The 13,147-nt window shown below is 40.2% G+C and overlaps 1 protein-coding gene across 1 annotated transcript in view; it reads right to left on the minus strand.

The window, feature by feature from the left end:
* Positions 1–13,147, minus strand: part of MLLT3 (MLLT3 super elongation complex subunit) — a 584,309-nt gene that overhangs the window by 216,566 nt on the left and 354,596 nt on the right. Inside the window, exon 4 of the mRNA XM_030194210.1 lies at positions 2,441–2,584. Coding sequence (XP_030050070.1) covers positions 2,441–2,584 — 144 coding nt within the window. The remainder of the gene's footprint in view (positions 1–2,440; positions 2,585–13,147) is intronic.

Raw genomic sequence — 13,147 nt, forward strand, 5'->3', positions numbered from 1 at the left:
GATGATACGGGTTTCCCCGCCCCTTCTCCGGGACATCCCCTTCCCCTGTTTAAAGTTAAGCTTGGTAATGCATAACATAGCCTTTTAGTGGCTGAATATTGCTGTTAAATGTGCAACTGCTGGTTCCACCTTTGCTTCTCTCCAATGCTCTCTCTAACGCCAGCCTCATGTAAGGATACAATTTGGCTATAAAGCAAGTCAAGTCTCTTGACTTTATCCAAATAATTATACTTGAAAACACACACACATAAATGAAGTTATGCATTTGCCAACTGCCAGTAAACACAATATCAAACCCATATTTTATTAGTGATATGCATGGACAAATTTTTTTTTTTATTTTGTATTTATTTTTTCAGAATATTTGTTCTGAATGTTGATTTTTTTATTTCAGTATTTCTGACTTTTTTTAAAATCAAATGTCTAACACACATTAGAACTGTTTAAAGCATAACAAACTGTGCACATATTACTTTATATTCAATTTTCCATGAGCATTTTTAAGACATCAAAACAGAACAAACACACATCTCTATGAGTTATAATAGGTAATTCTCTTGAACTTGGAGGCACAATCCTGTTTATTCTATCAATAGAAATCAAACAGATTTCCGATCTGAGGAAGAAGGGCAACCTTCGAAAGCTAATCAAGAAATGTATTAAGTTATGTCCAATAAAAAAGGTATCATCTTATTTTCTTTTCCATGTTTTATTTTGTTTGATTTCTATTGATAACCTTAAGAGTGGACTAACACGGCTACCACACTCCCCTGTTTATTCTATAAACTGGTGCTACATTTGCGTGCTGAGTGCACATGTACATTATAGAGTACCAGCACTTACATGTGTGACTGCTACAGTCATGTGCTAATGTCAAGCAGTATTCTAGAATTTTAGGGCCTAAGATTCAGCCAGCGGCAATCAAGAGTTTTGCTGACCACTGCTAATAATTGTTTGGCACCTATATTTTCACAATTTCAGTTTGTTAAAAATGTGTGTGCATGTACTCATCATAATTTATTCATTTCTTTACATGAGCAGATTTATTTATACTACTACTACTTAACATTTCTAGAGCGCTTTATAATTTAAGCCTCCCATTACTATTAATTAAACATAACTGCTCGGTCCATATGATCAAGAAACTATTTTACTCAAATGGGTTTGAGGCAAAAATTAAACATGTTTTAAGCTCATTTGCTGAAAGTTTAAATGAGGATCAAATTATATCTGTCTATTATTCATAAATCAACAGGGCTGCTCGGAAAGAGTGAAAACAATGAAGTTACAATTCTAGAATTTAAGGTGTTTCCTAAATTTCCTACCTTTTCATACATATATGCAACTCTTACCTACCCTAATAAAAAAAAGATAATTCCATATCAGCTTGGGTGTGTCTTCAAGGCATCTGAATTGAGGATTTTAGAGGTGCAACGTTACAATCCAATGGTTTACTGATACACAGAGTTTCAGTTTGTTTAAAAAAAAATGGGAGAATGCGTGGGATCAGATTGGTTTGGAGATAAAGCTCTCTAGTTTAAATTCTCCTGAAGCAAGTGGGAGCGCGACAAAAGACATTTTTATCTAAAACCCATTCAGTGGCCTTCGCAAAATGAAGCAGTGCGTGCAGGATGGTCTCTGGTAGACAGACATGCACATCCCTGTCAGAAACAATTACAATACGTGGTATATTTATAAACTGTCTCAGTCAAGGACTGAACTATCTTTCCCACCCTTAGAGGTGAAAGAATAGACCTGCTGTTGAGTCCTTAGATGGAGTCATCTCACACACAGATCCTTTATTTTCCGCACAGTAGTGACTCATTTGCAAGTGCTCAAGGGGCACATCTGTTTGAGATCCCTTGTCATCTCTGTGCTTTTAATCTACACAGACAAGGTGGTCTCATCTCTCTTCACATCTCATCCACAAAAACAAGAGTCTATGGAAAGCGCAGCAGACATGATCTTTCTCCTGAGCTGAAGCACTTCACATGAGAAAGGAAAACACTCCTTTCTTTTCATCCTGGCTTTACAACCTCACAGGAAATAGTAAATGTTTATCTGTGCTAACTGATCTCTCTCCACAAAGCAAAGTGCATTAGGATCTCAGAGACAATCCTGTAGTTCTCCTTTCCATGCATAAAAGCTGAAGTAACTAATTGCCTTTTGAGAAATGTTTTTTAACTGCTTTGACCTTAAAAAAAAGCACAGGATCCTAAAGGCGGGTAATGCATTTTGGGATTAGCCTTTCTAGGGAAGGGGAGGAGTGTGTGTTTGCTCACCTGTTCCCTCCCAAACAATGACTACTTAGCTCATCACTCAAGCATTATGTCAAATTTTGCACTAAAACATTTTATTGTGTCTCCCTCAGCCTAAATGTACCAGGAGCAATCATTAACTTCTTAACTGTGATGGTTTTTGACAAGGGAGTGGGACTCACCCCTCCGGCCTTCACCAGCTTTCTTCGGAACTCTTCTGTGGGATTGTTGAAGGTGAGCTTCTCACAGCGGAGATGGTTCACAGGTGGGTGGCCCTCAAGGTGCAGAAACAAATCATAGTCAAAACGGACTTTCTTAGGTTCTTCCTGGGGAAATAAAAGAGCAGATGTACAGAACTCTAAATAGGTGACAACTGTGACTTTTAAGATCAAAAAGGTCTGAAACAAAGTATTATAAGAAAATGCAAAGCAGCTAATAATCAACATATCCAGCTACAAAAAATACACACACAAGTTGTTGTAATAAAATGTCTGAGACAATTTAAATTATATTAAAAATTAATTGGGGTTCAAAAATTTTTTTAAATAAAAATAACACATTTTCTTTGTTTTACATCAGATATTGTCTTCATAATTTACACTGCTGTCATGTAAGCTGTGCCCAACTGTGGCATGGGAAAAATTTAAGGAGAGGCTATGCAGCTATTCTGTGGGATACTTGCTTTTATACCGCTTACGATTTTCAGAAAATGCTGAACTCCTAAATTTATGCTGATGAATTTGCCTCTAAATTTGTGCCGTATTTTCAGCTGAAAATTCATCCTAAACTAGTTCATAATTTTAGACCTGCCATTTATTTGCCTAGATCAGTAGTTCTCAACCTTTCTTCTATTGCAACACACCTGACAGTGTACATGTGTGTGACATACTGAACACTAAAATTCACAGCTGAACAACAACAAAACCTCCTAAATATTTCATTGTTAAAAATGACAAAGGGAAATATAAATATAAAATATTCTCAAACAGAATTTACTTTAATTTTAACAGTTCATAAAACAAAGTTAATACATTTTTCAATTAAGTTTTGATCTTCACTTGATCAATAAGAAACCTGGGACTGATAAATTGCATGAAGTTTTTTCCATATGGGATTGTATAGTAGGCAATTCATAATAATCTTACAGACAACTCAAGAAACATTTATCCATTCTAGAGTCTATACAGCTTATCATACAAAACAAATGCATTTTCTAATTCTGGTGTCATCTCAGTAACAGCAACACAAAACCCTACTGCCAGACACAGTGAAATAACACAAAACCCTGCAAATACTCTGAAATTATACAGCAAACAGAAGATATGGACAGCAGACCTGCAGCATTTCTATTTGGGATGGATGGCAGAAGGGTAGTAAAGAAGCAGAAAAAAGGACCAGTTATGGGTATTTTAAGGGACACACTGGTTGAGAACCACTGGCCTAGATTTATAAGCCTAATGCTGAAAATATTTGCTAAGCTTCTAACTTCTTTTCCCTGCCCTAAATCCACCCCTGTTGCACCCACTTTTTATGCTTTTAAATTTAAGAGTTTAGTGATACTCTGAGTAATAATGTATGCACTCAGCACTAGCAAATTTTTAAAGAGGGCAATTTATGAGCATAACTCTCAAAGTTAGGAGCATAAATCCTTTCAATACTGGGCCCCTAAACACTATAGGACACAATATGAAACCTTTCTTCCCAAGGGAGACATTCCGCAACCTAGTGCAATCATTGGTATTGAGTCATCTGGATTACTGCAATTCATTATATGCGGGATGCAAGGCTCAAACCATCAAGAAGCTCCAAACTGCCCAGAACACCGTAGCCAGACTGATTTTTGGAAAGGCGAAATATGAAAGTGCTGGACCCCTTAGAGAAAAATTGCATTGGCTTCCTTTGAAGGATCGAATTGCATTCAAGATATGCACCCTAGTTCATAAGATTATCTATGGAGATGCCCCTACCTACATGTCAGATCTGATAGATCTGCCAGAGAGAAATAACAAAAGTTCATCACGTACTTTCTTAAACCTCCATTATCCTAACTGCAGACGACTTAAATACAAATCAATAAATGCATCTAGCTTCTCATACATATGCACACAACTGTGGAATGATCTGCCGACCCCCTTGAGAACACACGACCTGATGATCTTCCGGAAGTTACTTAAGACTCACTTGTTCAAAAAAAAACGTACAAAAAAGATCCCCCATAAGAAACTGGCATCTAAAATTCACCAGTTACAATTATAATGTACCTTTTCTAATTTGTTTATTTTAATTTTCACCCTAATTACCGAACATTATATCTTGTCCTGATATCATTATGTTATGTTCTATCTATTTACCCACTTCTTACTATACATAATTTTCTTATGCACCTTAACAGCAATAATGCTGAAATTCTTACTCCGTTAATATGGTTGCCATGATTTTTATGCACCTTATCTGCTATCTATATTCTGATTTTCTTATTCCTTCAATGTGATTGTTGTTGTATGATATTGTAAGTCACATTGAGCCTGCAAATAGGTGGGGAAAATGTGGGATATAAATGCAGCAAAATAAATAAATTCAAAGTCAGTCATGCATTTGCCAGCAGGCAAAGAACACATTACTCGCCTTGCTGTATATTTGCAGTTGCTATATGGACATAATTTGGCCATTTAACATGCTAAACAGACAGATTTCATCTGTATAATAAGGAGCCAGCTTCAGTAAGGAGGGAACACAGAGCCAGCAATTATCCTCTCAGTGATGATACTCAGCTGCTAGGTGCTAACAATTACACATATACCTTATGGACCGGATTTGGTAAACGGTGCCCAAATTTACATGCTGAATAGATCAGTGCAAAACTCACATTCTCTAAAGGGTGCTCTGTGCCAAGCATCCTTTATAGAATAGCATACATCCCCAGATTCTATATATGACGCCTGAAATTCTGCGTGGAAATCAAAGCGTATTCTATAACAATGCTAATAACTTGTTTAGCTAATCAGCGCTGTTAATTGGATGTTAACAAGCAATTATCAGCACAAATTAGCCCTGAGATTTACATGCACAACTGGCTAAGTGCATTCTATAATGTGGTGCACCTAAATTCTAAGTCGCATAGTTGAAAGGGGGTGCTGCCATGGACGGGGCCGTTTCTACAATCTATGCACCCTGTTATACAATACATCTGCTCTGCATCTGCTTTATGTGTCTGGATTTATGTCAGGGAAAACATGGACGCAACTACAGTTAGTCACGTGGTGACCTGCTGAGCATGTTCTATATACCGCGTGGAACATTAGGCCTATTCTACAATATTTAGGTGTACCTTACAGAATACACCTAGGATCTGTGTGGATTTTTCAGGTGCCGTATACAGAATCTTCCCTTAGCGCCAATTCCAGAGCCCAACTTTAGGTGTGAGGACTTACACACTTGCTGTAACCTGGTGTACTTCCTGATGAGCAAGCTGGGCGTACAACCTTGGAATTCTAAAATACTGTGCCTAAATATGTCCTGCCCCTTTTGGGTTCTGCATGACACACTTTGGGCGCACAGCGTTATAGAATAGCGCATAGGCAGATGCGTGCCTAAGTCCAAATTAGTGTCAATTATTGCCAATTACTGACCACCTATGGCTAGTAAACTAATTAATTTGCATCCTGCGTGCCTGAATTTGGGTGACTGATACTGAATCCGAGGGTATGTTAATAAATATTTACAATACTGGCATATATTCACATATGTGCACATGTACGTGTGTATCCTGGTTATGTGTTTAAGTGCTATTCTGCAAATACCTACTTAACTTACATCCAGACTCATTTTAGATAGGTTGAGAAAGTAAGAATTGAGATGTGCAGGTCAGTGCGTCTCAAGTTTTACCAGTATTTTAGAACAGAATCTGTTAATGCACAGCCTGCTCTAAAACACAGGAGAAATAGATGTTTATGGCATAAGCTGGGTACGGGTAGCATAAACATCCATTTTAGAACAGTAAACATATAGAATATTGATGGGTTCAATGCCAGCACATAACTCTCACACCCAGGCTGTCTCGGACTCCATTTCCTTTTCCTTCTCCTTCTTGGCTCCTTAACCTCTATCTGGAGTGGAGGAGTGGTCTAGTGGTTAGAGCACTGGTTTTGACATCCAGAGGTGCCCAGTTCAAATCCCACTGGTGATCTTGAGCAAGTCACTTAACCCTCCATTGCCTCAGGTACAAAATTAGATTGTGAGCACTCCAGGAACAGGGAAATAACCAGTGTACCCGAACATAATTCACCTTGAGCTACTAGCGAAAAAGGTGTGAGCAAAATCTAAATAATAAATAAATAAATATTCTCCCTTCTGTAATATCTAATCTATTATCTCTTCTCTCCTCCCCCTTTTCTTTTTCCTCATCAAATTAACTTTGATACTCTTTCTCTCTCCCAATGTCATTAATTAAAATCTTAGGATTACTGAATCTTGAAGGGGGGTAGTAAACTCAGGTCCAGAGCACCAAACTGAGTTCCAGTTTTCAGGATAACAAAAATATACAAATCAACCAAATGCATGCAAATGTACGCTGATGAATATTTACTGAGGAAATGCAATCAGAAGAATATGAGGGCATATTACTTGCATGGGAAGACTCGCGTAACAAATAGTAAACCTAAAATCAAATCTATTATAGTAGCTCTCAGTTATTGGAAGGGTTCCAGGTTTCCCATAGTTTTACAGCTTTGGTAATGATCACAAATTTACACTAAGCTATGAAATATAGCCCTGGCTATTGAACTGTAGGATGCTGCCCACCCACCCACATAACGTTATCACCCTGTCTACCACCAATGCAGGCCAAGTCATGTGTCTCCCTCCCTCTCTCATCCTGGGTTGGGCTACTTCTCCCCTTTGCACCAGCAGCTATCCAGCATGCAGCGAAGAGATACAAAACAGTGAAAGGAAGGAGAAATGAAAGATGAGGAGAAACACATATGAGGAAAAAATAAGGGGAAAATGGCGACTGTGGAAAGGAGCAAATAAAGGGGAGATGGTTAAGATAAGTCAAGGAGAAAGCATGAGGAAAGGAAGCATCTGTAGGAGAGATGCTGTCTGTAGTGAAACAAAAAAACAAGGCAAGAGAAGAGATAAGGAAGAAAAGAAATACAAGAATGAATAAGGAGTTAAAGTTAAAAACAAAGAATTGAAAGAAATCGAAACAAAACCAAATCCTCCTCTCCCCTCCAAAAAAAACCCCAAGTAAGACATGGACTGAGAGCGCCAATCCTAAGCGGCTGAATTTTACCTTTAACATCATTTTCAACTGCTTTTAGATGCCAAAGAGTAGGGGGAGAGGCAGAGGGCAATTCCTCCAGCCCAGCCTGTGACTTCTTCTCCGTGCCAGACCACTATATCATTGTTCGTGGTTGCTACTTCATCGAGCGCGCCTACAGTCAGGGCTGGAAAGAACCCTGACATGGACAACGAAGTTTAGTTGAGCCCTATGGGACCCATTATCCCTCCTCCTCCTCCGGAGAGATTGCTGGAGAGTATGCCTCTGCTCTTGGAGGATTCCCGGAGTGGATCTGAGTTAGCAGAGCAGGGGCACCAGTCAACCCCAGAGGTGCTTCCAACTTCAGCACCAGAGAGGGAGATGTTGCCAGGGGTTAACCCATATGCTGAGAAGCCATGGTGGTGAAGATATTGAGCAAGTAAGAAACCCTTGCTTTGTCGGGTGTTCCGGCTTTAGGAGATTCAGCCAATATTGATCCCCTCGACCCATTGGTTAAGATGGCTGTGGTGGATATGGAGGCGCTGTGGAATTGCCCTGGAAGGTCTACATTAGGTTTGCTCTAACTTTGTGGCAATTTCTTTAACTTTTTCAACTAAGTTGGCTTCTTTGGAGGCAGGAGATATGGATTAGAAAACGGTAAAGGAGGGTCAAACACACTATGGCTCAACAGGTGGCAGATAAATTGCTGTTGCAGAGAAAGGTGGGCAAAATTGTATAAGCTAAGTAACATTATTAATTCAAGCAACTGCCTAGCATCACATTTAAATGACACTCTAATGGACTTTATTTAACCCCCATATAGAGCCTTTACTTTCACACAAGTAGAGTTTTCAGACCGGTGATAATAACGGAGTCAATTGAATGCTGGCATTGAGTGCAATCACCACACTGCTGCCACACTGTGACTACTGAGGTTGTTTCTCCACTTTAAATAAGAAAAAAAGTCTAGTTTTTCACTGGATACCACACATTCTGAAGAAGACTGTGTTAGTTAAGCATATTTCAGCTCATTGCTAGGAAATTTTAGAAAACCAGAATAGAATTTGAACTTAAGATTACTAAATTTTCCTGTTTTTAATGGGACCTAAGGATCTTTTTTTATAAGTTCCTATCTTCAGTTTTGAAATTCTCAGAGACAAATATGTCTCCAGTACAAAAATATACTATATAAACTTGTTTAAAACAGACGAGGAGAACTTGGAAGATAAGGGCCTGGATGTCTCTGGGCTCTTGGAAACTTCAGATATTGTAATGTCTAGTAGAACTACATTATTGGTCTCCCTGATTTTTCTTCAAAATAAGGATTGAGACTGTATTACAGATTAAGGAATGTTTTCTATTTGGGTGAAAGGGTGTCTATCTTTCCAGATGTCTCGAGGTGGACACAACATAGGCGTAAGAGGTTTTTGAGCCTTCGACAATCTGTTACTGAATTAGGGGCTACCTTTCAGCTTCATTTTCCTTGCAAATGTTTTATTACTTATCAAGGTAATAAATAAATTTTTTTTAATGAGCCTACTCAATTGCAGTTTTTTCTTGAGGGAACATGTGCTTCCAGGACAACTTCAGCTACTCCTTAAATTTAGTAGAATAATTACTCTTATTCTTAATTATTTCAGCTTCCCATGGATATTAGCTCTTGGTTCTCCTCAGTTTGTGGACTGTAGGATGTGCTTTTTTTCCTTTTCTGTTTTCCAATTTTAATGTGGGGTTTTTTCCTGTGTAAATATTGCTGGATTTCCTTCAAAGTCTTTGAATTGTATTTTTAAATGCAAAGAAAAAAAAAAGAAATCCAAAATAGTACAAAGTAAAATAAATTATTATGTATAATAAATGCAGACAGTCTAATTATTGTTCTCCTGCATTATGCCACAAATGTTTTATTGCTTCTTTTATTTTGGGGTCACTTACAAATTAATTTACCTTTTCCTATCTGCATGTCACGTTTGCACATTCTCACTGCCTTGGTCTAATTGTTTTCCACAATAGCTACTGAGAATCTGCACTTACAGTGATAACATGGTGTAAACCAACTTACTCTGTGCATTTTAACACATATTACAGCAGAACAGTAAGTCCAGTGCTTTTTTTTGCGCCGGTACAGTGTACCAGCATCTTTTTTCTGAGGACCGGCTCACCTGCCCGCCTTCAGCTCCCGACTTTCCGTTCATGCCCCCTGCGTTGAAATCTTCTACTTTTTACCCGAAGTCGCAGCGGCAGGCAGGCTCGCCTCCTCGTCGCTTCCCTTCCAGCGTCCTGCCTTTCTCTGATGTAATTTCCTTACCACGAGGGCAGGATGCTGAGAGGGAAGGGAAGCGACGAGGTGAGCCTGCCTGCTGCTTTCACTGCCTGCCGATTTGCCGCTGCGACTTCAGGTAAAAAGTAGAAGATTTCAACACAGGGGCACGAACGAGTCACTGGATATGGAAGGGAAGGGGAGGATAGGGGGCAAAGGAGAATTGCTGGACATGGAGGGGAGGGCAGAGGAGAATCGGTGGACATGGATGGGAGGGAATGATAGGGGCAAAGGAGAATCGGTGGACATGGATGGGAGGAGAGGGCAGGGGAGAGAGAATCGCTGGACATGGATGGGAGGGAATGATAGGGGCAAAGGAGAATCGGTGGACATGGATGGGAGGAGAGGGCAGGGGAGAGAGAATCGCTGGACATGGATGGGAGGGAATGATAGGGGAAAAGGAGAATCGCTGGACATGGATGGGAGGGGAGGGCAGGGGAGAGAGAATTGCTGGACATGGGTGGGAGGGAAGGGATAGGGGGCAAAGGAGAATCGCTGGACATGGATGGGAGGGGAGGCCAGAGGAGAATTGCAGGACATGGATGGGAGGGGAGAATAGGGGCAAAGAAGAATCGCTGGGCATGGATGGGAGGGGAGAGAGGAGAGTTGCTGGACATGGATGGATGGAGGGGAGGGCAGGAGAAATGCTGTACATGGATGTAGGAGAGGGAAGACAGGAAGGAGATGCACATAGATGACGGGGAGAGAGGAGAAATGCTGGACATGGATGTAGGAGACGGAAGACAGGAGGGGAGGGGAGAGAGGAGAAATGCTGGACATGGATGGAGTGGAGGGCAGGGAAGAGAAATGTTGGAGGGAAGGAAAGACAGAGGAAGGAGATGCACATGGATGGAGGGAAAGGAAGAGAGGAGAAATGCTGGACATGGATGGAGGAGAGGGAAGACAGGAAGGAGATGCACATGGATGGAGGGAAAGGAAGAGAGTTGAAATGCTGGACATGGATGGAGAGAAGGAAAGTGAGAAGAAGTGAGATGAACATGGATGGAGGGGAGGGGGAAAGGAGAAATGAGGGAAGACAGAGGAGGAGATGCACATGGATTTAGGGGAAACAAGAAATTCTGGACATGGATGGAGGGGAGAGAGTTGAAATGCTGGGCATGGGTGGAGGGGAGAGAAGAGAGAGGAAGACAGATGAACATGGATGGAGGAGCGGGAAGAGAAAGGAAGTGAGATGAACATGGATGGAGGGGAGGAGAGAGAAGAAATGCTGGACATGGATGGATGAGAGGGAAGAGAGAGAGGAAGGAGATGCATATGGATGAAGGGGAGAGAAGAATAGGAAGGAGATGCATACTTACGGAGATGAAGGAAAGGTAAAAGAGGAGAAAAACTGCACATGGATGAAGAAAATAGTCTTCCTCTGGAGATTAAAGTGTTATAGATTTGGCTCCAAACCTAGGAGGAAGATCCTGTGGCTATTTGGAATTACATTTTTGGTGTATATTTTCCTTTGAGTAACTGCAGCTTTTTGGGATGACCTGCAAACTGAACCAAAGTAGCAAGCAGAAGTGAGCTATAACAAGAGCCCAACTGAGATGCAAGGGAGCTTCTGAGAGGTTCCATCTTGCATTGATCCACAGATATAAAAATCTCCTACATTTGAAGTACAGCTAAGAAACATTGTGTCTCCAAAGTTGCTGATCTCATTACAGCTTCTGCTTGTCCAGACTGAATGTTTGATCCCAGACTGGTTTCAGGTGCTAAATGTATGCACATTGAATTCCTTGACAAAAAGTACAAGAGCTAAGAGAGGAGGTGGCAAGACTAAGAAGCATCTGTGACAACAAGAAATCCATCCCGGAAATGCATCTTGAGACATTGGGGATCTCCAACAAAGGGAAAGGAGATATTGTGCAGAAAGAGGACAGATCCTGCAAAATCAACGTCCCCCAACGCCCCTAACTCCATCTTCGGCTGAACTGAAGAACTGGTTTGCAGCCTTTGAGGTAGAAAAGCTGAGAACAGGAAGAAACAAAGCTCAAAAATCCCAAAGCTGCTGGCCAATATGAAGTGAAAGGTAGTAGTGGTTGGTGATTCTCTTCTAAGCAGTACAAAGCCGCCTATCTGCCAACCAGACATGAAGTCCAGGGAGGTATGATGTCTATCTGGTGCCAAGATTCGAGATGTAGCAGAAAGTTTGCCAAGACTCATCAAACCTACTGACCACTATTCTATGCTGCTTATCCATGCTGCCACAAATGATACTGCTAGGTATACTACTGAATACATCAAACGTGAGAGGGTGGAGCAGGTGCACAGGCGATCCTTCCTGTTGAGGGTAAAGGCCAAATGAGGGTAGTGTTCGTTGTTGTGTGGTGATGTGAGTATCAGGCAGTGTTTTTTCTTTGTTCAGTTTCAGCTTGAATGATGATGCTCATGATTCCATTATGTTTATGCCGTCTGCAATCCTATAACCATTGGATAATCATATTGGTCGTGTTTGATTTGTATGTTTTCCCACTTTGTCTTGTTAAGTAAAGCTGGATTTGTTTTTTTTTTACCTTGTATACAATTTTGGCACTTTGATAGATGTGAGAGGGTGTGCTGGGCTTCAGATTTTGTTTTTCAGTGGTTGCAGCTTCCTTCAGTTGCAGTGTTAACAAATTAGAGAGATGTGATAGCCGTGTTAGTCCACTTCTAAGAGCAGTCAATAGAAATAGAAAATAAAACATAGAAAAGAAAATAAGATGATACCTTTTTTATTGCACTAACTTAATACATTTTTTGATTAGCTTTCGAAGGTAGCCCTTCTTCGTCAGATCAGAAATAAGCCACTGCCAACCAGGATGTTACCTCTGTGGGACAGCACTTCACAAAACCAGAACACTGTACTAATGATTTTAGGTGAGAATACTTAAGGGAAACTTTAAAACAATACACGAACGCAAGACCTTTGAACCCAAAATGATTAAATATTTTGACACCCACCAGACAGGACTTAACAAGATCAGGTTTTCTAGCCCATTATAAACCATGAAATTTCACTAATTTGTCACCCTCTGATCACCATGCATATCTCCCTGTCCCCAATCTTCTCAGCCCTCTCTTTTTCTCACCTAGCCCACCCCTCCCTCATCCTTTCAGACCATCACTGAAATACTTTGATGTTTCACTTATATATGATGTTACTTATCAAAATTTGCTTATTTCTGATCTGACGAAGAAGGGCTACCTTCGAAAGCTAATCACAAAATATATTAAGTTAGTCCAATAAAAAAGGTTTTTCTTTTCTATGTTTTATTTTATTCTATTTCTATTGACAGTGTTAACAAAGAAAGCAAAGTTACCTATTGT

This window comes from Microcaecilia unicolor, chromosome 2 (genome assembly GCF_901765095.1).
Source record: "Microcaecilia unicolor chromosome 2, aMicUni1.1, whole genome shotgun sequence".
NCBI classification, from domain to species: Eukaryota; Metazoa; Chordata; class Amphibia; order Gymnophiona; family Siphonopidae; genus Microcaecilia; species Microcaecilia unicolor.